This window comes from Chrysochloris asiatica, unplaced genomic scaffold (genome assembly GCF_000296735.1).
Source record: "Chrysochloris asiatica unplaced genomic scaffold, ChrAsi1.0 scaffold00364, whole genome shotgun sequence".
Taxonomy (NCBI): Eukaryota; Metazoa; Chordata; class Mammalia; order Afrosoricida; family Chrysochloridae; genus Chrysochloris; species Chrysochloris asiatica.
The window spans coordinates 2,063,658-2,089,660 of NW_006408882.1; the positions used below are offsets into that span (position 1 = coordinate 2,063,658).

The 26,003-nt window shown below is 42.1% G+C and overlaps 1 protein-coding gene across 4 annotated transcripts in view; it reads left to right on the forward strand.

The window, feature by feature from the left end:
- Window positions 1-26,003, forward strand: part of TBC1D1 (TBC1 (tre-2/USP6, BUB2, cdc16) domain family, member 1) — a 385,492-nt gene that overhangs the window by 188,089 nt on the left and 171,400 nt on the right. For 2 of the 4 annotated variants that reach the window (XM_006876212.1, XM_006876209.1), the window contains exons 2-6: window positions 5,893-6,396; window positions 10,525-10,614; window positions 12,843-12,947; window positions 13,409-13,541; window positions 19,490-19,581. In XM_006876212.1, coding sequence (XP_006876274.1) covers window positions 5,893-6,396; window positions 10,525-10,614; window positions 12,843-12,947; window positions 13,409-13,541; window positions 19,490-19,581 — 924 coding nt within the window. The remainder of the gene's footprint in view (window positions 1-5,892; window positions 6,397-10,524; window positions 10,615-12,842; window positions 12,948-13,408; window positions 13,542-19,489; window positions 19,582-26,003) is intronic. The other 2 variants (XM_006876211.1, XM_006876210.1) reach the window with 2 other exon arrangements.

The following is a 26,003-nucleotide window of genomic DNA, read 5'->3' on the forward strand; positions in this document are numbered from 1 at the left end:
TAGTTTACCTTGTTCTTGACCAACAATGACAAATAATCCCTTTTACAGCAAAAACAACACACAAATGTTCTGTTCATTCTGGAGAACTATTCTGAACAGGTTGTTTTCTATTTGAAATGTTTTAAGTCTTCACCGTGAGAAAAGATTTCATCCAGTGGACAAAGTGCTGTGTGTCCTGCTATATTTTTGTAGCTCTGGAATGTTTTCGTGTTACAGGAAAACTCTGGCATTTTAAATACACGTACCAGACTGCTTAAGAGTCACATATATTTGTTATTCGTCAGCAGAAAAACAGATGCATTAAATAGAATGACTTTTCATTCCAAATACTGTTTCTGTTTCCTAAGTTCTTGCGAATAAAATGACACTTACATATGTTTATAATCCTTTAACATCCCTAATTCAAGAAGGAAGTTTGACCCAAATGTCTAAATGAAAAAGGATTTTCCTACCAGAATGTGGTATTTCAAATTCTCCTAGCATATAATTTTTCAGCTAGTTATAAAGCAATTCTCAAATCTGTGTGTGACACATCAGACTGTACTATGCATTTGTTAGTATGTGAAGTCTAAAAATATTTGTTGTCTTTCTGAGCAAAGTTCAGGCTAATTTTTTTTTTAAATGGAGCTTCAGTATAAACTTAAAATAGGTCACCAGAAGAGAGGCTTAACCAAATTTATATAGAACTGAGCAGGACCTGTGTCTTCATTAACTGTTGGTGATGGATATTAATTATCTGACATTTTTGTTCTGCTTTCCAGTGTGAAATGAAATTAAAGCCAAACCCCAAATCCTTATTGAAGTGAACCCAGTAACATGTTTTTCAGGCTCTGTTTTGTTGTAGTTTATGCTGTAATGTTGATTTACTTTATCTGCTAATCTAGGCGCAGTAGTGACGTACATATGATTGCCGTAACTAAACTAAAAATATCTTTTTGTTAAACGTACCCAGATCACATTGGTGGGAATAAACCATTGGCCACACACAGTCTGTGAGCTTGTTGTAAATATTGTGACATGAAATATATGAAAGGGCTTAAAAAAGTTCGTGGAAATTCCATTTTTCCATGATCTCCTTGAAACACTTCATATAGCATAGTGATACAAATCAGGCTGCTAACCTCAAGGTCGGCAGTTCGAAACTACCAGCTGTTCTGTGGGAGAAAGATGAGGCTTTCTGCTCCTGTAAAGATTTACATGGCACATAACAACAACAACAACAACAAAGATTTACAGCCTTGGAAACCCTGTGCAGGGTCACTATAAACCAGAACCAACACCACAGTACTCAACAACAAACTTTTATCCTGAGGCCATTTGTGAATTAAGTTTACAGATGGGGAGTTGATGTTGGCATTTGAGGCAGTGGTGGTTCAGTGGAAAATTCTGTCTTCCAGCAGGAGCCCAAGGTTTGAATCTTGGCTAGTGCTCTTTATGTACAGATCCAATCCGTCTGTCAGTGTAAATTGCGTGTCCTAGCTCAGTTCTGGTAAGGAGAACTATACTTATCAATAAAGCCTTAAAGAAGCGTCTATTTAAATAGTTACGAGTCGGAACTGACCCAAAGGCACTTCATAGATACTTCGTACCAACAGCAACTAGGATGATAGTGCTGAAAGACAAGACTCCTGGGTTGGAAGGCACTACATAGTCACCCCACCGAAGAGTCAAACCAACAGTCATGAAGCTGGTGTAGGACCAGACGACGTTTTGTTCTGTTTTACGTAAGGTTGCTATGAGTCATAGCCAATTTGGTAACTAACAGTCCTGGTGTGGTGCTGTGGGTTAATGTGCTGGACTGCAAGGTCAGTTTGAACTGCAGGTTGGTGGTTCAAACTCACCAGTCACTCCTTGGAAACCGTATACAGTGTGTTGGAACCGACTCCACTGCACTTAACAACAACAATGGTTAAAGAGCAATAGATTTTAAACTATTTGCAAGTTATGATTGTACTTCTATTTGGCAATATGTCATTTGCCTTCAGATAATCTGAAAATGTTACACTCTTCTAGGCAGTAGTAACTCAGTGATTTTTGTTTTTAAAATGCCAGCTCTCTCCTTTCTACCTGTATTTCACAACCTGGTGCTTCTCGATGTTGGCATACTCCTCACCCTGACCTTCACAACCCTCAAGAAAAATGAAGTCTGACAAATTAGGCTCTCTAGAGTGTAGCAGGAAGAGACTTTCTGGTCTTTGACTGCTGGTCGGTGTGCCATGGAGTCAGTTCTGACTCTTTACAACCCTGGATAAGGTTTCCTTGGTTGGAAATCTGTACGGGTACAGAATGCAATGTATTGCATTAGGCAGATCTGCTGCAAAAGACCTGTTTTAAGTGTTAAAGAACAAAGATTTCACTTTGAGGACTGAAGTATGCCTGACACAAGCTGTGGTATTTTCAGTCATCTCATATGCATGTGAAAGCTGGACAGTGAGTAAGGAAGATCATAGAAGAATTGGTACAATTAAATTTTGATGTTGGTGTAGAATATTGCAAGTAGCATACACTGCCAGAAGAACAAATAAATCTGTCTTGGAAGAAGTACAGCCAGAATGCTACTTAGAAGTCAGGATGGCGAGATTTTGTCTCTCTTACTTTGGTCATGTTGGTGGTAGACTGGAGAAGGAAATTATGCTTGGTAAAGTGGAGGGTCAACAGAAAAAAAAGAAGACCTCAGTGAGATGGATTGACACAGTGGCAGCAACAATGGATTCAAAGAACACTTGTGAGGATGGCGCACGACTGGGCGGTGTCTTATAGGGTCGTGGTGTCTTATAGGGTCGCTGAGTCGGAACTGACTCAATGGCACCTAATAGCAATGTTGTTGTTGTTGTTAAGTGCCATTGAGTTGGTTCCGACCCATAGCGACCCTGTACAGGGTTTCCGAGGCTGTAAATCTTTACGGGAGCAGAAAGCCTCATCTTTCTCCCGCGGAGCGGCTGGTAGTTTCAAACTGCTGACCTTGCGGTTCACAGCCCGATTCGTAACCACTACGCTACCAGAGCTCCTTATAACAACACATATATATATCCTCATAGAAGTAGCTTTCTTTTTAAAACAGAAAAACAGGCTGTGTTTTGCCAAGAGTGAATTACTGTTTTTCCTGGACTGAATATTGACAAAGATGTGAAGGAAACCTAAAATGTCTACCTCTTTCTTCTTTCAGTCCTGTCTTTTTTTTTTTTTTTGAGATTATTAACATATTTTAGGTTCCCCATGTCATAGTCCACAGTACGCTACATCACAACCAACACTCAGTGCAAATAGGTGCTGGACATTTGTGGATATTTCAGTTTATTTATGTTGCTAAAAAGTCGTAATGCTTCAGGAAACATTATTTTAAATAGGAAGCATCCCTAGTGATATTTTTAGTCTTTGTATGATAAAATACGTTGAAAAGATATATCATAATTTTATGACAGAGAGATTGTTTGTAAGGTGTGCTTGATATGAAATTACAAAGAGAATAATCTTTCTAGTCATTGGGTCTTTGGGGATTATGTTACGAACATTGAATGTAAGCACAGTTGTAAAATCTATAGAAACCACCTCCCTTTACTACTGGTTGATATTAGACCTTAATTAAAAAGGAATTTAGTTTTCCCCCTTCTGTAGACTGAGAACCACAAGGTTAGCAGTTCAAACCTACCAGCTGCTCCTTGGAAATCCTATACATTCAGAACGGACTCGGTGGCATATAACAGCAGCAGTAGCAACAGCATAATGTTGTTATTTGGCCTGAAATGGAACTTTCCTTACTTTAGAATAAAGGGGAAAAAAAAGGGGGCTGGGGGTTGGGTGTTAGGTCATAACAAAAACTTGACCCGTCTTCCTTTTCAAAGTTAAATGTCTGTCTGTCTTGTTTTCACTGGCCGTGAGTATAAAATCTAGTCTGAAGACTGTACACCATTTCAATGCTTGCACGGGTGTTTGCTCATTACAGCTGTGGTCTCATCGTTCGTTATGGCTGCTGCTTTGTTGAAGGATTTTATAAGAAGCTAATGATGAAGGTTTTGGCAGTAGGGATGGATGATACCATCTCAGATGAGAACCTGTGGTCCATTCTCTTAATCATGATTTTACATTAGAAACCAAAGGCTTTCTAGTCCCGTTTGAAGATGTCTCACTTTGTTGCTGTGATAATGATGTTGTTAGGTGCTGTTGAGTCGGTTCCAATTCATAGCTACCCTGTGCACAACATGATGATAATGATGCTCACTGCGTAGTCCTTTATCAGAATCTCCTAGCTTTTTAGTCGTACTCGTTAATTATCAGAAAATACATTGTTATTGTTGTTAGGTGCCATCGAGTCATTAACAACTCACAGTGACCCTATAGACAACAGAATGAAACACACTGTATTCTCCCTCCTCAGCTTGATTGTGGGCTCAGGAGTGCCCCCTGGCACAGATCCTACACACAGTAGACTCAGGATAGCATCAGTGAGAGATGGATACCTTCTTCTTCTTCTGCCTTGGTTTGGGCTAGGTCGGGCTCTGGAGAGCTCATTGGGAACCAGTTTCTTGGGCAGCCCCCCCGCCCCCACCCCTTTCTCTGCCACAAACCCCTCAGAACCCCTACACGAACGTCAGGTCCACAACCTCAAATGTCTACAAGGACCTAACTAATTCAGTTGACTCTTGTTCGCTGTAGTTATGTTCTACAAAGTTGCTGTGAACACTGAATTAACGGATTCTTGTTCACTTACAGCTGGGAATTGTTTGCTGCTGTGCTCATGAAAATATTTGTGACGCGGTTCTCCAGTGCCCCACTTATTATTATTATTAGCAAATAGGTGAATTCACAAATGTAAGGGGACTCCAAAAGTTCATTGGAAAATGGAATTAAAAGATAATGGAAATTTCCATGAACTTTGTGAATCCCCCTGGATTCCGTGAATACTGAAACTGACTTAGTGTCAGCACAGTGGAGTGAAGCTGAAGAGGCCTCCCTACTAGTATGCAGCGAAGCTGTGGAGACGGTGCTTCAGGTGGGGGTGTGGGCTCAGGGCGGCCAGATCTCATGAAAAATCACAGGCCAAAAGTGAAAAACTTGATGTGAATTCTATTGCCTTGAGATGCTGACAAATAATTTGGATTTTTAGCCACCCCCCGAAAAGGATGTATCATCCTCAGGATGTTACTACTATGCATGCTTGTGCCCATTATTGCAGCCACGTACCAAAAAATATAGAACTTAAGTAATTAATTGTCTATTGTCATTGAAGAAAATAATGAAATTATGATTTGAATACATAGCTTATAATTTCCTCCAGAGCTTTTGCTTGCCAGTTTCATCCCACCATGTGATCTGAAAGACTTTCTAGGGACCCAGTGCCATGAATCCTGGAATAACTGTTACTATATGAGGTCTCGGTGAGTCACAGTGGAGGAAAAGTACTTTAAAAGACAACTCTTCTCCAGAGCAGACCTTTGACTTTGCAGTGGGACACAATTGGGTTGAAATCCTTGTCCTTCTACCAGTGAGTTCTGTATGCATCCATGGACTGCTTACTTAACTTGGAAGAGTGTGGTGGTCATGCAAATCCTCGAGCACAGCCCCTGACACAGGTGGTTGTTGTCAGCTGCTTTTAAATCGGGCCGTCAACTCATGAAGACCCCATGCTTAATAAAAATGGAATGCTTTGGACTTTCCCATTCCATAGAATGTTCATTGGCTGATTTCTTTTTTTTTTTAGAAGTTGAGCACCAGGCTTTGCTTCCTAGTCCTACTAGTGTTCCCCTTCTCTCCTCTGTAAAAGTTGTGTACCTCCTATGGGAAGACATTTATAGTACCGTACTCTACATGGGATCCCTCCTTCAGTCATGTACAATGTGTGAATGTCTGCCGACACTGCTATGTTCCAAGTAACACTGCTTCCTCTTTTGGTAGGTGCCTGAGATCATCAGCTCCATCAGACAGGCTGGGAAGATCGCCCGCCAGGAGGAGCTCCATTGCCCATCGGAGTTTGATGATACGTTTGCCAAGAAGTTCGAGGTGCTCTTCTGTGGCCGAGTGACGGTGGCACACAAGAAAGCCCCCCCAGCGCTGATAGACGAGTGCATCGAGAAGTTCAATCACATCAGTTGTAGCCGTAAAGCAGAATTTGACCAGCTGTCCCAAAACTCTGCAGGGGGATTCTCCTTAACAAATAGAGTCCGCTCTGTGTTCCAGCCGGTGGGTCATGAGGAACAGGGCGGGAGACCTATGCGGAAATCTTTCTCCCAGCCTGGACTTTGCTCCTTGGCCTTTAAGAAGGAACTTCAAGATGGAAGCCTAAGAAGTAGTCGTTTTTTCAGTTCCTTTGAGGAAAATGATATTGAGAATCACCTCATTAGTGGACACAATATTGTGCAGCCAACAGATATTGAGGAAAATCGAACTATGCTCTTCACGGTAAAATCATACTGCTCCTCAAGCTCGTCCCCACTCAGATCTCTGCTCAAAAGATGTGCTGTATTGAGCAGAGGTTCTAGTAAATTGTTGTTGGCAGTTGTGTGTGAATTCATAGATTCTATTCTCAGGATAAAATTCTCAGTTTAATTATGGTGCTTTTAGACCCCTGCAGGGAAAGTAGCAAGAGAATCCATCTTGTATCCTTGTGTGATTTGTATCCTGCCCTCCTCCCATGGTTATGATGACACCTTTTTTCCTGGGACGGAGAGTATGTTAAAATATGTGAAAGCGGCCCCCAAGTGGATTTTTACAATGTGTCTTAATTTCAAGTAATACGTTTGGATAAAATCTTACAGTTGGAAATGTCTTCTCTTAACCTATTTTCATTAATTTATAAAACTTTTACTTGTTGTTAACCAGGATAATTGTCAGGATGATTGGACAGCAGGATATTTGAAATGTGTACCCAAATGGAAATCTTAGTTTAGCCAAGAGTTTACTTTTTTCTAGGGGGACAAACATAACGCTCATAGGTAAATGCCAGCAAAGGAATGGACAAGGGAGCTGCCCCTGGATTTTGGGGGTTTCTGGGTTGCAACCAAGAATTCATGTTGGCGTAGTGGGCTAAGCATTGGACTGCTAACCATAAGGTCAGTGGCGCAGACTCCAAGGGAGAAAGACGAGGCCGTCTTCTCCCAGGAACACCTATAGCCTTGGAAACTCTGTGGAGCAGCCGTGCTCGGGTTGGTAGGAGCTGCACAGAACGCAATGGCTGTGGGCTTGGCATTGGGTGGTTTTCAAGCACATCTAGGTGTCTCCTGGGTGGGGCTTGCCCACCCAGGGAGCCCTTTACATCAGAGTAAATTGGTATGCATATAGGTGAACTTCGCCAGTTCACCTGACCCAGCTGTGAACTGGCGAAGACTAGGAAGTTGGCTGCAAAGGTTAATGCTGTGTATTCAGGTTTATATTCAAGAAGATGTGGTTGTTCACTGTTGTTGTTGGAGCTTGTTCATAGGGCTGATTTATTTCTTCCCATTTTCATCTTTGACCTCATATATTTCTATGTTAATATTTAGACTTGTGACTCAGTCTGAGATCTATACATTAAAACAAAACAAAACTCTTGTCACTGGAAAAATTGTTGAGTTCATTGATTTAAGTACTGAATGAGTAACTTGTATTTAAGGTACTTCCTGTACAGTAGATGAGAAACAACAGTGAACGAGACTTCCTACATGGCAGTTAGATTCCAGGGAGTAGTCGCTGGTAATACAGTTGGATTGCTAACCAAAAGTTTGGAAGTTCGAGTCCACCTAGATGCACCTTCTAAGAAAAACCTGGTAGTCTCTTGACAGTCATTGAAAACGCTGTGGAGCACAGGTCTCGCCTGACACATGTGGGATCAGCATGAATTGGAGCTGACCCAACTTTATCTGTTGTTGTTGTTTTTTTTAAATGTTCTTTGCTTTGAAGGGAGCTAGATGGCAAGCAATTGATGGCACTAGTAAATATCTAGTTACAATTGTGAGGAATTCTACAAAGGAGAAGCAGGGGCTGCTGCAAGAATAGCTGGGACCCCAGAGAAAGCTTCCGGAAGGAGATTGTGACTGAACAGAGGGCTGGGTGTGCTCAGCTGGGACTGAGTATCCTGGGGGCATGAACAGCAGGTGAGAAGGCCCACCAGAGAGCTGGGATATCCTGGGCGAAACCCTAAAGCCTTGGCATTTGTTGTTTTCTTTTGCATGGCAGGCTTCCTCTCCAGATTTTCATGGGTCTTTCTTCCTTGCTGCCTGTAGGTGTCTGCAGAAATGCTAACTTGGCCTGAAATGATCTTGTCAGAGAGGCTATTAGCAATCTCTTATCCCACTTGTGTGCTTGGTTTTTCTCTGTAGCACTTGTCATGGTCTAAAATAATTACAGATAGACAACAGTACATCTTCTGGCTCCTGTTCCCCTGAGATGGCAATCTCCATGAAGACATGGATTGTTCTCTGTTAACTGCTGTTGTCATGAATGTTTAGAATGAGCTCAATACATGGTAGGTGCTCGGTGAATACTTATTGAGTGACTCCGCTGGGAGCAAGGAGGGGCAAGTTTGGGAGATTGGGCTGGTGAGAGAGGCAGGGGTTTCCCTAGACATCACTTCATGGGTCCTACTCAGGAGCTTGGTTTTCATCCTAAGATGGATGGACAGTCACCCAAGAGTTTGAAGCATAGATGGATATTGACTGTTTGGGGCTTCAGAGTAAGGATGTGCTTCAAGGAGGACAAGAGTAGATAGGGGAGAAGAGTTATGCGCCATTGCAGTAGTCTAGGTGAGAGATGGTGGTAGCTTGGAATATGTAGGCAGTGAGGATGGAAAAGGAAAGATAGACACATACTCAAAAGGGCAAGTCAATGAGACATGATGATTGGATAAACATGTTGGAAAAGGAAAAAGGACAGGGAACCAAGAGCCCCACCTAATCTTAAGTTCTGCTTTTCTCTTTACACCTCAGCCACAACTAAATAATAATGCTTTAGGGCTTCTCAATTAGAATTTCAAAGCTTCTTTTTAATAGTAGAGATTATCTGCATTATGTGTAGGTGTCTTCATTCTAGAGGTATCCTCCGAAGAGACTAAACACATCCAAAGTGAAGAGTTATTCATTGTTGACAAACGTTCCTATCTTTACTCTTGTCTTGTAGGCAAGGCAGGTACCTACGTGTTAGCTTCTGCTCAAAAGAGACATACAGTCTCGTCTAATTCAGAAAGATGTTGCCTGTTAACAGGGAATACGTTTTTTCATCATACTGTCTTCATGGAAGGATAAGGGTAAAAGGCTGTCTACCTGCAGTCTCAACTGACTCCACATTCAGAGTGTAATTACTCCTGATTTGCACCCTAGTTTCCAACAGGCTTGTATCTCTGATTTGTACCTTAACAGCAAAGTACGAAAAGTCTAAAGGAAGAGAAGCAACTGTGAGTTACACAACATCAGGATACGACCACTAACGTCTTTATCCTGAGAAACAAAAACTAGGAAACATACACAAGAATGTAAGGAACTTAGCCATCTGGAGACCTGGAAGCCAGAGAGGCAGCCACCTACAGCCAGCTGGGGTGTGGGTGCGGGTGTACAATTAATGTGGGAATTGCATCAGAAAACTTTGCCACTGTTGTTAAGTCGGGTCAATTGTGACTCAGCAACCCTCTATAGGGTTTCCAAGGAGCAGCTGGTGGGTTTGAACTGCTAACCTTGTGGTTCGCAGTCCAGTGCTTATCCTGCAGCGCTACTCTGGGAGTCCAAGACTTCACCATAGTAGATGTACATTATGATAAGTCAGTGAGGCAATATGCATCTATTTTAATGTGCTATCTTTATAAAGTCAGGTAAGTAAATACATGTAGATGCCTAACACATAATATGTACTGAAAAAAATATATTAATCTTCATTTTAAAACCACGGTATACAGTTGCTATCAGAGTAGGACTGTGCTCCACATGATTTTCATTGGCTTTTTCTGCAGTAGATAGCCAGGTCTTCCTTCTGAGGCACTTGTTGTTGTTGTTCAGTGTCGTTGACTTGGTGACAACTCATAGCGACCCTGTATAGAGTTTCCAAGGAGCAGCTGATGGGTTTGAACTACTGACCTTGTGGTTTGCAGTCCAGTGCTGGTCCTACAGGAGCCCTTGAGGCACTTCTGTGTGGACTTAAATGCCCTTGTGTAGCAGCCAAGTACATGTACCTTCCAGGGTTTCTGCAGTCAAAAATAATCATTAGAAAATGCTCTGAAAGTTTAAAAAGAGAAGCCTTAGTTGTCTGCAAGATTCACTTATGTAGAAACCTCATTTTCATACAAAAAGGATATTCTATCTGAGACTTTGCTACTTTTTGGATATTTGGTCCTTTTTTCACAAAGGAGAAGACTTTTATGCAGGTGAATATAGCGATAGTCATTCTAGGATGCAGGAAATCCTTAGGAGAAGTTAACCACTTTTGGAATGATTTCCTACCATTATATAGTAAGAATTTTCTAGGAGCTTGTTCCTTTATTTTCATAGATCATGAAATAAAACTAAAAGTTTGTATGACAAATTCAAATTTAACTTTCATGTTAGTTTCTTTCTTTCTTTTTTTAAGATTGGCCAGTCTGAAGTTTACCTCATCAGCCCTGACACCAAAAAAATAGCATTTGAGAAAAATTTTAAGGAGATATCATTTTGCTCTCAGGTAAATGGAAATTGACTCAATTGCAGTGGGTTCAAAAATGATTTCTTGTGACATCTGTCCTATTGATGATGGACTACAAGGGGGATGCACTTGATTTGTGTCTTTGAATTTCTTTGTCTGTGCATTGGTATACAGGCAGTTCCTGATTATGACTGTCGATTTATGAACCAATCCCCATAAAGCTTATTATAGTCGTGTTCCCGTTTACACCTGATTATATATCTATCCATGGTCTCAACATATGCAGATGACACAACCTTATTTACTGTAAGCAAAGAGGACTTGAAATACTTACTGATGAAGATCAAAAGCTACATTCTTCTGTTTGAATTGCCCTTCATTATGAAGAAAACAGAAAGCCTCACAACTGGACCAGTAAATAGCATCATGATAAAGGAAGAAACGATTAACGTTGTCAAAGATTTCATTTTGCTTGGATCCACAATCAAAGAAATCGAACGACCTATTGCATTAGACAAATCCGCTATACAAGACCTCTTTAATGTGTTACAGTGTGAAAGGACCAAGGTGCGCTTGACCCTTTTGCCTCATAAGCATATGAAATTTGGACAGTGAATAAGGAAGACTGTAGAAGAATCGACGCATTTAAGCTATAATATTATAAAAGAGCGTTAAGATGATCATGGACTGCCGGAACAACAAACAAACCTATCTTTGAAGAAATTTAGCAAGAATGCTCCTTAGAAGCATACTTCATAGTTCAGACATGTTATTCGGAGGGGACCAGCCTCTGGAGGAATCCTGGTGTGGCACTGTAGGATCAGCATTGGACTGTGAACCACAGCATCGGAAGTTCAAACCCAATAGCTGCTCCTTGGAAAACTCTATACAGGCTGGCTATGAGTCAGAACCAACTCGATGGCACTTAACAACACCAGTCCATGGGGAAGAACATCGTGCTTGGTAAAGTGGAGCGTCAGCGCAAAGGAGTATGCCCCCCAGGGATAGGGATTGACAGAGTGACAGCAGCAGTGCACTCAAACGTAATCAAAGCACAAGACTCGGCTGTGCGTCATTCTGTTGTGCATAAAATCGCTATGAGTCAGAACTGACCGTACAGTATTGCATAACAACAACTTATCATTTCCATAATTATTAATAAGAATGACTATCTCCATGTTTGCGAAATTATAATGTATTCTCCTTAAATATTCAAAAAGACAGTTTCTTCTGCAGAATGTCAAAATAGCATTCTTTATCCATTTATAAAGAGTAAGTTCTTCTATAGCATATGCCCCTAAGAAGTAACCTTTACCAGTATTGTTAGTCATTACCAGTTGCTGTTAAGTTGGTTCTGATTCCTGGCAACCCGATGTGTATCAGAGTACAATGGTTCTCCACAGTCTTTAGAATAGTCTTCATTTGCCGTTGGAGAGCATTACTTGAGATGTAAGGGTGTGCCCGTGACTACTCATTGATTGGGAAATATTTGAGCTGCGAGTGACGTTATGTATAAAAAGTTTTTTCATGACTTGCTGCTATTTTCTAGTTCAAATATTAATGCTAAATGCTTGCTTTTTTATGTAATAGCTGAATTATTTCATAAGTAGTGCAGTGTGCAATTTAATTTGACTGCCTGGACTTCAAGCGTTCAGCACTCTTATCTCTGTGTGCTGGTGCTTTCAGAAAGCATTGCCATATTCATGTTGGTGGAAGATGTTTTTATCTGTATTACAAAACAAGTGTGCATATTAATATTTATTGAGAAGAGCTCTTTGGAAGCCATGAGAAAGCTTTGGCTCTAGTATCTTATATTTCAAAGCTCTCCTGTTCTGTGTGTGTATCTTTTTACTTGCTCTTCATACCAATTTAGTGTTTATCTGCTTATTATTTTCAGGAGTTTAAATATGTTATAACTATTTTAACCTTTGTGCATGAGTGTGTGTATTGTGTATTAATTGCTTTGCTTTTTCAAGTTTTCTCAAATTTGCCATGTTACTTTTCATCCACTTCTTTTATTTCGTACTAGAATGAACATTGAAAATTTCAATGGTTGGATCTTAATCAAAGTAGCATTTTTGTAAAATGATGTTAGTCTTCATCATATTTGAGAGATGCTCTTATTTATGTTTTCATCTTAAAGTATCTGAGAGAAGTAATTTTGTAGTGTTCTTTAAAATTGGAGTCTATTCATCTTGAGTTGTATTTTTGAGAATCTCTTTTGATCACAACCCAACATTCCATTCTCCTTTCCCGGCCTCCCCCAGGGTATTCGACATGTGGACCACTTTGGGTTTATCTGCAGAGAGTCTTCGGGAGGTGGAGGCTTTCATTTCGTCTGTTACGTGTTTCAGTGCACAAATGAAGCTCTGGTAAGAGAAGACTCAGCATTTTCACTTTGATGCCTTATTTACAAGGAATTTCACCCTCACTGACTTTTTCCCCTATAGCCAAGTCATACAGCCTCACTGACATGTCATTATTTGACTTGAATTATTCATCCATGACTGTTTAATAACAAGCTAGCTAGTGGACATTTTCAATTTTCAGTATTTTTGGAGAACCTGCCTGCTGTCACACTGTGTTCTAGCCTTTTAACGTATTCTTTTGGATTCTTGAGCAGAGGTCTTTATCCTCAGATGTGTTTTTAGTTCTTTGCCTTCTTCCCTTTAAAACAACATGTGTGCCTCTGGGTAGTCTTTCTCAGCCGGCAAGGCTAGCAGTTACTGCAGTTATTATCTGGCGACCAGTGAAACCTGTAAATGCTGAGTCGTTCCACAGAGCCCTCAAATCAGCTGTGCAGTTTGCTGCCTTTTCCTGTCTTCTCCATCAGGTGGATGAGATTATGATGACCCTGAAGCAGGCCTTCTCCGTGGCTGCGGTGCAGCGGACCTCCAAGACCCCCGCTCAGCTGTGTGAGGGCTGCCCTGTGCAGAGCCTGCACAAACTCTGCGAGAGGATAGAGGGTGAGTGGAGGGACCCTCCGGAGGGGTCATAGAAAGTGCACAAGAAAACCTTGGGCCACATGTGCCGAAAGTTTCTGTATGACACAGGCTTGTGTGTGATGTAGGATCGTGGGTAACTTTCAACTCGTAGTAGATATCATCTGTGTATCAGGTGTGATGCTGGTGTGGGAGGTTGAAGAAAAACTGCTCCCCCTTCTGCTGTCTTCCCTCCAAAGGCCTCGGAAGTACTGAAGGAGTTAGCTAACTAGAAGTTACGGCATCTGGTTTGTGAGGGGTCAGTCATATTGGCCTCCACAGGGAGATCTAGCAAGAGCTGAAGATGTTCCACTGACTTTCTCAATAGAAGGTCTTCAGTTACTTCTGCCATGGCCGTTTTGAAGTAGGGATGGGGGCCGAAGAAAGGTTGAAGATGAGGGATGAATGAAAAGGAATAAAAGAAATAACTGAATTTTGACTATGGTTTCTAGAAATTGGATTTAGAAATTAACTATAATGAAAGCTCATGATGTGCAGCTAGCATCTATCTGTTCAGTACTTCAGATGTGCCAGGCACTGTGCTAAATACTTGTGTTATTTGTTTATGGAGTCCTGGTGTGCTGCTGTCGGATAAGCACTAGATTGCTGACTGAAATGTTGGGGGTTCAAACCCAGCAGCCACTCCTTGGGAACCCTATATAGGATCACTATGAGTCAAACTAAGTCGATGACACTTAGCAACAACAGGAGCTCATTTGAATCTTCACCACATTTCTGAGCGGGAAAGGGACTATTCAGTAGGGATCTGAAAAGAGTGTGTGGAATAATGGAATTCAAAGATAATGGAATTTTCCCCAGGACTTTTTGAAGACCCCCTCATATTTTACAGACAAGTAAATTGAGGATTAAAGAAGTCTAGAAATAAACTAGCCTCTGTTGAACCCAAGATTTTAGCTCCAGATGATAAAGTCCCAGATTGTTCCGTGCCACCAAACAGTTAAACACTTGACTGCTAGCCAAAAGGTTGGCCAGTTGAGTCCACCCAGGAGTGCTTCTACTTTGAATACGTCATGGCCATGGCAAAGCCTGTGGAGTGGGTCCTCGGCACACCAAGGTTGCCATGAGTTGGAATCTGCTCAACAGTACCTGATGGGTGTTTCTTCTTTTGGTTCATTGAACATGTCTTCCAAAGAGGAGGCCATGTGCTAGAGGGACACCAGCGTTTGTTTTTAAGAAGTGGAGAGGTTTCTGCAACTCCAGGTTTGAGTGTATCCGAGTGGGATGGCAGAGATGCGTCCTGAGCAGGACTCGGGGAACAGCCACTGGTAAGAGAGACGGACACCTTCTGTGCAACCAAGGGGAGAGTATGACCAGAAGACAGAGAGGTTTGCTTATCTCTCTCTCTCCGTGGTTTTGCATTTTACTCCATTCATGGGAGGCTTTCTAAAGCTTTTTTTAAACACTGGGGGAAGTGACATGATGTTTAAAAAAGAAAACAGATGAAAAAAATTTTTTTTTGTAAAAAGTTAACAGATTTGATCATTTCTGGAGTATCTTCAATACATATCAGAAGCGGTAATTATGTAAAGAAAAACAGCATTGTGATTTGGATGTGATTTCCCTTTTTAGACGAGACAGATTTTGACCATAGTCATCTGACAGTCTGGGAGAGTTCAGCGGTTGGCCCGACACTGCTCTGGAAAATGAAGCAAAAAGATGACTCCTTTTTGACTTTGTTTTTCAAGTGATTACTATAGCTGGGGCAGGACAAGGTTTACTTTAACCTCCCAGAGGCACTCCCAGGGTCTCAGTGGCCTTTCCTTAGTGGTTGTCGAGATGAGGGAGAGCTTAGTAAGGAGACAGTAGTGACTTTGGCCTTGACAGTAAGGCAGATCCTTGTCAGCAGGAACTGGAAGGCATGGAAGTTTACATGATGACTCTGTCTGGTCTGGGTTAGCGTTTACAGTGTTAGGTAGAAGGCTTAATCAAGGTAGGGATTTTATTGCTGTCAGTTTATAAGTAATCATTTAATCCATCATTTTACCTGATAAAAATCCGTAACCTATGCTAATGTACGGAACTCTGGTAGCGTAATGGTTACAAATTGTGCTGTGAACCTCAAAGTCAGCAGTTTGAAACTACCAGCTGTTCTGCGGGAGAAAGATGAGGCTTTCTGCTTCCGTAAAGATTTACAGCCTCGGAAACTCTGTACAGGGTTGCTGTGAGTTTGAACTGACTCCATGGCACATGACTACCACCATGCTAATGTAGAAACATTCATAAAATGGCACGGCGAGAAGCCTGATCAGCGTATGCTTGCCTACGTACCGGGAAGCAGCTCAAAGAGTATAGTTGGCACATGATTCGAGGCTTTTGTAAGAGAGGAGATGCTAATTATTTTCTGGACAGTTTTCCAGGTTGTTGTTAGGTGATGTCGAGTTGGTACCGGCTCATAATGACCCTGTGCACAACAGTTTGAAACACTGCCGGGGCCTGCGCCTGCCTCACAATCCTTGCTGCGTTTGAGCCTGTCACTGCTCCACTGAGCCAATCTAGTTGGGGGCCTTCTTTATCGCTGATGCTCCATTTTACCATTTGTAGTGTTCTTCAAGGTAGCCATTCCTTTTTGCTGTATAACATTCCCAATAAAATGAAAACCCTTTATATGCCTGAGACACAATAAAAACTGATGAAGTTGAAAAATGAAAAGAAAAAAAAAGACAAACTCATGTTCCCATAAATCAACTAATAAACAAAAACAAAACCCCAAACCTCCTGCCATCAAGTCAGTTACGCATAGTGATCCTACCTAGGGTTTCCAAGACAGTAAATCTGTACAGGAACAGGCAGCTTCATCTTTTCTCTCACACAGTGGTTGTGGGTTTGAACCACAGCACCAGCAGCATAACTGATAGGAAGCTATGGAACTCCATAAGCTGTGGAGAGTGTCGATGACATGGCCACGGAAAGGGAGATTTAAAGACAGCTTTCTCGGTGGGTTAATGTAGTTCAATTACTCCCTGGGGATCCATAAGCCAGAACAGATACACCTTCACAGTGATAATGCTCACCACTTGCTCCAGTGTGAACTGCACTCAGGCCATGCAGGTGTGTCTGTGTTGGGTACTCCAACTGCTTACAATCACTAGGTCTAATGAGTAGTATTTACCGAGCATTCTGCTAATCATAAAGTTTAGAGGAACATGTTGGCAATTCATAGAATGAGTTCTGTTTCCACTGAGAGGATAGAAAAAGTTGATCTGAGGTTTGTCTTTGCTCTCAGTGAGTTTCCCACCAGTCAGCAGGGCAGACCCGTTCATTAACGCCCCCTCTAGTAAGAGCGAGCTTCAGCACCGATGATGGAGGGGATTAGCTGTACTTCGGGAATCTCCTTCATCCTGATTGTCCTGTGGTGCTTTGGTCTTAAATCTCTGTTCCCCCATAAACAGTTTTGATGTTGCATGGGCTTCTCTGTGTGGGTGCCATGGACATGGAACCTTGCGGCAGAACCCACCCACTGAGGAGGCCGCTGGTGGTGAGAGACCGGTGGGAGGGGCTAGGTGAGCGAATCGTGGAGACTGAGTGCTCTGTCTTGTGGTGGGTAAAAAAGGCTAAGTGAGCTGAAGCATACTAAAGATGCGTGTGAACACTGCACAGAGCAGGCTGGGAGCGTCCGGCCCGCTGGCCCAGCCAAGGCAACTGCAGTTACAGCCATTGCATTAGGGGTGAGTTGATTAAATGTGGCGCTGTGGGTTAATGTGCTGGACTGCAAAGTCGCTTTGAACTACAAGGTCAGCAGTTCAAGCTCACCAGCTGCTCCTCAGAAACCTTATACAGGGTCGCTATGGGTCAGAACCGAGTCGATGGCACTCAACAACAGTAACAATAACAACAATTAAATGTTTGGCCCAATACAGCAGGCTAATTTTTAAGTTGATAATTTTGTGTGGCCCGCAATTGTTGTTAAAAATTTGGCAGAAAAACGTTCTCTACCTCTGCCTTAGAGGGTTTCTTCATACATGCTGAACGTGAAAAATAGTCTCAACTTCATGATTTTGGTAAAGGCTGTTAAGAGTACATAATTGAACTTGCATTTCCCCCCTCCGCAACACGTGAAAGTTTCATCAAACAGTATATTTCCAAAATGGGCTTAAGACTGTGAGAGACCCATCGTATTTGGGGAGGGTTTTTAGTTATTGATTATGGAGTGCTTATCGTAAACACAATTAAATACAATGTTTAAGTAGTTAATACAGTGACATCTGGTACCTGCTCCCTGGCCTGTATGGCCTGATAGCTTACCAGAAGTGTTAAGTGGACTGCATTCTGGCAGAACCCATCTACATGCTTTGCACTTGGACCTACATCTTTTGATTTGAAGCCACCCATAAGGCAGGTGACTTGAGGGAGACAGTAGAGGCTTAATAGTTTGGTGTCTGGAGGCAGACAGATACTGGTTCAGAGTCTGACTCTTTTTCTTACTTAGCTGGTGACCTTGGGCAAAATTCTGACTTTGCTGTGCTTCAATTTCTTCATTGATAACATTTAAAAAACCGAGCCAGCTCCTGGTGACCAGTGGAACTGTGTTCCACGGGCTTTCGCATGGCTGATTTTTCAGAAGAGGACCACCAGTCCTTGCTTCTAAGGACCCTCTGGGTAGACTCAAACCACTAGTCACCAAGCAAGTTACCTGTTGGCATGACCTAGGGACCCCAGTACATGGGGACATTAGCAATAGCACACGGCACAGGATTATGCATGTACAGTGTTTAGCAAAGCGGCAGACCAATCACTTAAGAAATATTGGCTGTTCTTTGTATGGTTTCAAACAGACAAGGCTGACAATTTTCGGGGAGGCGAGAGAACTGCAGTGGTTTGTATTTGGGCATCAACCTCTACCCTCGGCCTCCCTGTTAGGGATGCTGTGGAATGGGAGGGAGGTGAATTGATTCTGGGGGACACCGACTCATCAGTGGGCCTGGTCATCCTAAGTTAGGGAGGTACATCTGACACTGTTCTCCTGCTTGGAGGTTTTGCCAAATCCTGCCTAGTAGCTCATCCACGGGGGACACAGAAAAGACAGGCAGAGGCCTGAAGGCTCAATTTTAAAATGTTAGTTCCATCCCTGTGGATCAATTAGCAGCCAAGCAATGGGTATATAAAGGGACAACCCTAATGAGGTACGTACACCATACAATGCTTAACCATTCAAGACGGTTGTTGTTGTTGTTAAGTGCCATTGAGACAGTTTCACCCCATAGTGACCCTGTATAGGGTTTCCAAGGAGTGGCTGATGAGCTTGAACCGCCAACCTTGTGGTTCAAACCAACTTTGCAGTCTCCAGCGCATTGAGCTGTAGTGGTTGCGAATCGGGCTGCAAACCTCAAGGTCAACAATTCGAAACTACCAGCTGTTCCACAGGAGAAAGATGAGGTTTTGTGCTTCTGTAAAGATTTACATCCTTGGAAACCCTATACAGGGTTGCTATGAGTCAGAACCAACTCCACAGCACATAACCACCACCACCAGTGCATTAACCCACAGGGCCACACCAGGGTTAGGAGGGCAGCATTTGTTCCCTGACAAATTCAGAAGGGTGGGAAAAGGAGGATGAATGGAAACATGAAACCCAGCGAGGAAGTGGGATGTGTGATCTTACATTGAGGGGAGAGCAGTTGAGATGAAACCAACTGTCTGATTTGTCGAATGTAAGATCGATGATCTGCTCTGTAAACCTGCCCTCAATTTGCAAGAAGTTTACAAAGATGCTTGTTGCTATTGTCATCTTCATCTTTGAGTAGACTTCCCATCGAATCGTAAGAGCCTGCAGCAAGTTGAGATGTCGTGTAATGCCAAGCAGTCGGGTGGGTGGGGCTCTGAAGGGACTGGGTATGCAAGGTGTTAAGTAACTTCGCCTCATAACTTCCATGTTGAGCATTTTCATGTCTCTTCTCCTCCTCTTTTCTCAATAGGAATGAGTACTTCCAAAACCAAACTAGAACTCCAGAAGCACCTCACAACCTTAACTAACCAGGAACAAGCAATGGTTTTTGAGGAGGTTCAGGTACTGTATTCATTTTTAACTTTTAGAATAAAAGGCAGGCAGTTTACCTTCAAAATATTGTCTATGAAAAATAGCAACTGGTCCCATTGTAACACTGAGGAGGTGGCACCGATGTCCTTTTGGTTTAAGTACAACAGTCCCTGTAGAGGGGCCAGGTCAGAATGACAGATTCCTCCCCAGAAAGTCTTAGCTTTCGTGGTCAGATGGCTTCAACAGTGAAGCCTTGGAACCAGAGAGAGGCAACCTTGGTACCCAGTGCTGATAGAATACAAATACCACAAGTGGAAGGCTTTTTCCCTCCAGTTGCAATGAGAAAGCCTTTCCATTCAGAAACTCAAGCCTATGTGTGGAATTTGAAGGAGGCAATGTTTTGTACATGAAAATGAACATAATTACGCTTCCTTTTGTTTTGTTTTGAAAATAAATTTAGGTCATGTTATCCACTGAAGGCCTATAATATTATTATTGTTAAGTGCCGTCAAGTCAATTCTGACTCATAGCAACCCTGGTTACAGTTCTGAGGAGTAGTAGGTGGATTTGAACCTCTGATCTTGTGGTTTGCAGCCCAGAGTTGATCTTACAGCACCACACTAGACATCCTATAGTCTATCAAACCTTAAAAAAGAACAGAAAAAATAGAGAAACTCACTGGCTTTCTGCATGACTAGTTGGAAATTACCTGTTTCCTTGCATTATAGACCCCCTGTCCTCCCCCCCCCCACACACATGTTGGCATGCCTGCAGTCTGTTCATTATGAATCTTACCCTGAGCCCTTCAAAAATTCCATGTCTGTCTTAGTCGAGGGACATTTTCTGTGGCTTCCTGGAACTTTGTCAGTAAGAGCACATCAGAGCAGAGAATAAATATCTCCTGTTGGGTGTGGAGCCCTGGTTTGGTGCTGTAGGATAAGCACTAGACTGCTAACTGCAAAGTGGGTGGTTCAAACCACCAGGTGCTCCTCAGAAACTCTTATGTAGGGTGAGTCTGAGTTGGAAACGAATTGACGGCACTTAACAACAACATTAAGGAGCTCTGGTAGCATAGTGGTTATGAATCGGGCTGCTAACCTCAAGGTCGGCAGTTCAAAACTACCAGCAGTTCCGCGGGAGAAAGATAAGGCGGTCTGCTCCCGTAAAGATTTACAGCCTCGGAACCCTATGCAGGGCCACTATGAGTCACAACCCACTCCATGGTACTTAACAACAACAACAACAATTATTGGGTGTCGGGTGGGCTCAGGAGTTGAACATTAGATCGCTTATTGAATGAATCAATGACGGTAGCAGCACAGTGGGCTTATGTCCACTCTCCTTCCCCTTGGGAGGAAGACTGTGTGGATATAGTCCATAAGCTGTTTGGACTGTATTTTTCTTTTAAACCACATGTTATTGTTAGATGTTGGGGAGATGATTTCTACTCAACTGTGACCTCATGTGACAATGTAGAAGAACTGCCTCAGAAGGTTTTCTAGGCTGTGCTTTTTATGGTTTAGAATTCTCTTATTTCCTGGTTTTCTTGACAACAGATGTGGTGTGCATTTTTTTGGAGAGAAAGCACAGGATGCATTTTTACTTTACAAACAGCCTGGAGGGTAATTCTCACATTATCTTCCCTCAGTTCCCTTTAAATGTTCCGGCTTTCTTCTGTATCCACTGGAGAGTTACTGCTCTGTGATTTTCTTGAAGTATCTTTAGAGTTCTGTGTACGAAATGATCTTGGACAGACTTAACTGTGCTCCTTACTTGGAATTCACGATGGACTGATAATGTGCTCCTGGTTGTTGCAACACTTACAGTTGAAGCCAGGGCCTGTTTCACTCCTCGGTGCCAACAGCCTGCTGGTCGGGGTGCTGCCAGGCCACTTTCAGCAGTGCACAGCCTTCCCCTAGTGAAGCTTTTCTTGTTTATTTAGACAGTACTGTCTGCTGTTGGTAGGTGCTGTCGCCTCATGCACAGCAGAGGGAACTGCTTGGTCCTGCGCGGTGCTCACCATTGATGTGATGTTTGAGCCCATTGTTTCAGCCACGGTGCCCAGCCATCTCTTTTTGAGGGTCTTCCTCTTTGTCTCTGACCCTCTGCTTTACCAAGCATAATGTTCTTGTCCAGACAGGTCTCTCTGATAGCATGTCCACTGTATATGAGACAGTCTCGCCACCCTCCTTTTGAGAGAACATTCTGATTGTACTTCTTGCAAGACAGATGTGTTTCTTCTCTGGTCTTCCTTATTCATTGTACAGCTTTCAAGACTTTGGTGTGCTGTAGTTCTCAAAGTCATATGTTTGCTTTTTAATACTGTAAAGAGGTCTTGTTGCAGCAACTTTGCCCGGGGCCACACACTCTGTTTAATTTCTTAGTAAGTAATGATATACTTACCACGGGGCTTGAAAAACTGTTTGTGGAAAATGGAATTGGAAGATAATGGCTGTCTTCCGTGAACTTTTGAAGCCTGCTGAGGTAGTTATTTACATCTGTCACTGGTCTGTCAGTTTGTTAAATACTATGATGACTTGCATACTGCTATGATGCTAGGTCCGTTTTGGAAGAAGTGCGCCTTGGAGGCCAAGATGGCCAAACTTTGTCTCTCATACTTTGGACATATTGTCAGGAGGGACCAGTTGCTGGAGAAGGATATCATGTTTGGTAAGGTGGAGGGTCAGAGAAAAAGATGGATTGGCCAAGTGGCAGCATCGACGGACTCAAGCATGGCAACAGTAGTGAGGTTGGCCCAGGATCGGGCAGTGTTTCATTCTGCTGTGCATAAGGTGGTTATGGGTCGGTACCAACTTAGTATTTGATTCAGTCAATAGCTGGTTACTATTATAGACTAACCACAAGCTTGGGAATTCAAACCCACCACCAGCTTCTTGAAACCCTGTACAGAGGTGCTATGAGTCAGGACCAGCTCAACAGCACTTCACAGCAACAACAAACTAGTCAAGGAAGCCTGGTGGCACAGCTGCTAACTGAAAAACCCAAAGGTCGCTACTTTGAATTTGCCGGCTATTCCACAGGAAACAGCTGTGGTCATCTGTTTTCATGAAGATTATACCCTTGGAAACCTACCAGGCACGTTTACTCTGCTATATTGTGATTTTGAATTGGAATCAATGAAACAGCAATGGGTCTAACCTAACCACATCGACTCTCGTACTTCGGCTCTATTGTCAGGAGGGACCAGTTACTAGAGAAGGATATCACGTTTGGTAAGGTGGAGGGTCAGAGAAAAAGAGGAAGACCCCATTGAGATGGATTGGCCAAGTGGATGGACTCAAGCATGGCAACAGTAGTGAGGTTGGCCCAGGATCGGGCAGTGTTTCGTTCTGCTGTGCATAAGGTCGCTATGGATCAGTACTGACTCGATGGCACCTAACAACACCACCACGAACCACATCAACATGTGAGATGTGATTTCATTTAAAAGAAAAAGATACAAAATGAGGTGTCCAAGTGAATCTAAATGATTCATCTGAAAGTCAGTAGATTTTCTCAACATGATGGAATTGAATGGCTAGTATTAGAAATTCCTTTTCGAATTGCCTGTGCAACCAGTTTATCAGTTCCTTAAAAGACACAAGGTTCAGAAACATGTAACAAGTTCAGTTTTGCTATATAACAGGTAATTGTTATTATATGTTTTTCTTTTTTCAACTGAGATATGACATTCATACAGAGAAAGGAATAAATCAGTGGTGGATAATTCAGTTTTTTTTTATAAGGTGAATACATCTCTGCAGGAGTCCTCGTGTGGTACTGTAGGGTAAACACTGTACTGCTAACCATAAGGTCGGCAGTTTAAACTCAGCAGCCACTTTTTGGAAACCCTACACAGGGTCGCTGAATTAGAATGAACTTGGTGGCACTTACCAACAACAGTAGCATTAGCACCCAGACTTAGAACTAGAATATTTCTAGCACCCTAAAACCTCCTCTTGTCCACTACGTATGTCTGCTCCCAGGCAGTCACCACCCTGTTTTCTGACCCTGTGCATTAGTTTTGACCAAACAAGTTATTTTTTTGTCTAAAAAAAATGTTGATCCAGCTTGATTTCTCTTTATATTCCTTGGATATGTCTAAAATTAAATGACCTTTTAGAAGTGCTGGTTTACCACTATTGAGGCTAGTGAAGGCATTGAGGAGATGAACCCTTGTTGATCTTTTTGAGTTCTTTGGAAGAATAACCTCTAGTCATGCTTCAAATTTAAGAAAAGATTGGTTTCTTGACCTTCTGGGAAACCAGAACCATATTAGTGATTTGTCCTCTGATACTTAATAAGATTGGTGACACATTTTTTAGGGAAAGTAATGATTGTATTATGTTCAGTTGTCATTTCATTTCCTGCCTATCTGAATAGTGTCATGTACGAGGGTGAGTCAAAAGATTACACGCACTCTGGTTATATTAAAATGCCTGTCCAAGTCCACAGGTGATTACAACATTGAGTATGCACATGAGTTGACTGCGCTGAACAGATGAGTGACAGTGGATTGTGTGGCAAGTCATCTGCAAATCAACCATGGTTCTGCCTATGCAATAATAAATTATCCACGGTAGACTTGGGTTTCAAAAAGTTTGTGAGAGATGGGTACCAAAACAACTCATAGAAAAGTATAAACAAAAGTGTTTGGACATCTGCAAACAAAATTTAAACTGATACTTGAAAGAAGGTAAGCGTCTCTTAAAGTGGCACTGGTGACAAGACATGGAGTCATCACTACGAGCCTGAGAGATGGAATGGTAGAGTATTGAATGGAAACATCCTCAGTCACCGACCAAGGAAAAGGTTCAAAAGTCAACCATCAGCTGGAAAATAGATGCTTACAATTTCTGGGATTCTCAAGGGCCAGTGTTGGAACAATATCAGGAAAAAGGTTCAACAATCAACAGGGCTTCTTATAGTGAGATGCTCACTGAAGAGCTGAAGCCTAAACTTCAGATTAAACTCAGGACTGGCCTCCAAGGGCATTGTGCTCTTGCGTGACAATGCACGTCTGCACATCTGTGCCCACACTGTTTTACACTCTGGAAAAACTTCATTTTGAAGGGGTTATAGCATCATCCCTATAGTCCTGATCTAATTCCATTGGACTTTCACCTGTTTGTCCCCTGAGAGCCACCCTTTGAGATTCACCTCTGATGAAGATGTGAAGACAGCAGTGCATCTGTGTCTTACAGCTCAGTCTAAAACATTTTAAATAAGGGAATATGGAAGCTTGTTGACAGATGGATAAAGTATATTGAAAAGCAAGGAGATTATGTCAAAAATGATGTATTTGTCTTTTCTTAAAAGTTGATGAAAATAAATTCTATTTTATCAATAAATATTGATAAATATGCAATTACCAGAGTGCAGATAATTTTTTACTAACCCTGATGTATTTTCACAAAAATACATTGATAGCATTCCTTTTATTAGTACATTCTTACGTCACTCGACTTTCAATACTTTGAAATACACAATTGTGAAGAATTTCAAAAAGCAAAATAAACTTTTTCCTGTGAAAATGATTTTGATTCATTAATTAGTTTTAATTAAAGATGCAGAAAAGGAAACAATGGGTCAGCCCTCAGGACCCTGAACCTGTCTGGCTGCCCCTTGTAATGACTATCGGCTTCTCTTAACCTGGATCCATGTTGTTGAGTAACTTCCAACTCATGGCAATCTGATGTATATTGTTGTTGTTAGGTGCCATCAAGTCGGTACTGACTAATAGCGATCTTATGAACAGCAGAATGAAACACTGCCTGATTCTGGGCCAACTTCACTACTGTTGCCACGCTTGACCCCATTGATGTGGCCACATTGCCAATCCATCTCTTTTTATCTGACGTTTCTCTTTCACCTTAACAAACATGATATCCTTCTCCAGCGACTGGTTCCTCCTGACGATATGTCAGAAGTATGAGAGACGAAGTCTGACCATCCTGGCCTCCAAGGAGCACTCTGGCAGCACTTCCAACACAGATCTGTTGGTTCTTTGGCAGCCCATGTCATTTTCAATATTCTCCTCCAAAACCATAATTCAAAAGCATCAATTCTTCTGCGGTCTTCCTTATTCACTGTCCAGCTTTCACATGCATATGAGGTTAGTGAAAATACCATATCTTGGGTTTGGTGCACCTTAGTCTTCAAGCTGACATCTTTGCTCTTCAACACTTTAAAAAGGTCTTGTGCAGCAGATTTGTCTAATGCAATACATTGTTTGATTTCTTGACTGCTGCTTCTGTGAGTGTTGATAGTTGATCCAAGAAGAATGAAGTCCTTGACAACTTCAATTTTTTCAAAGTTGATAAGAATATTGTTTATTGGTCCAGTGGGGAGGATTTTTGTTTTTCTTGACATTGAGATGTAATCCATATGGAAGGCTGTGCTCTTTGATGTTCATTAGTAAGTGTTTTAAGTCCTCTTCACTTTCAGCAAGC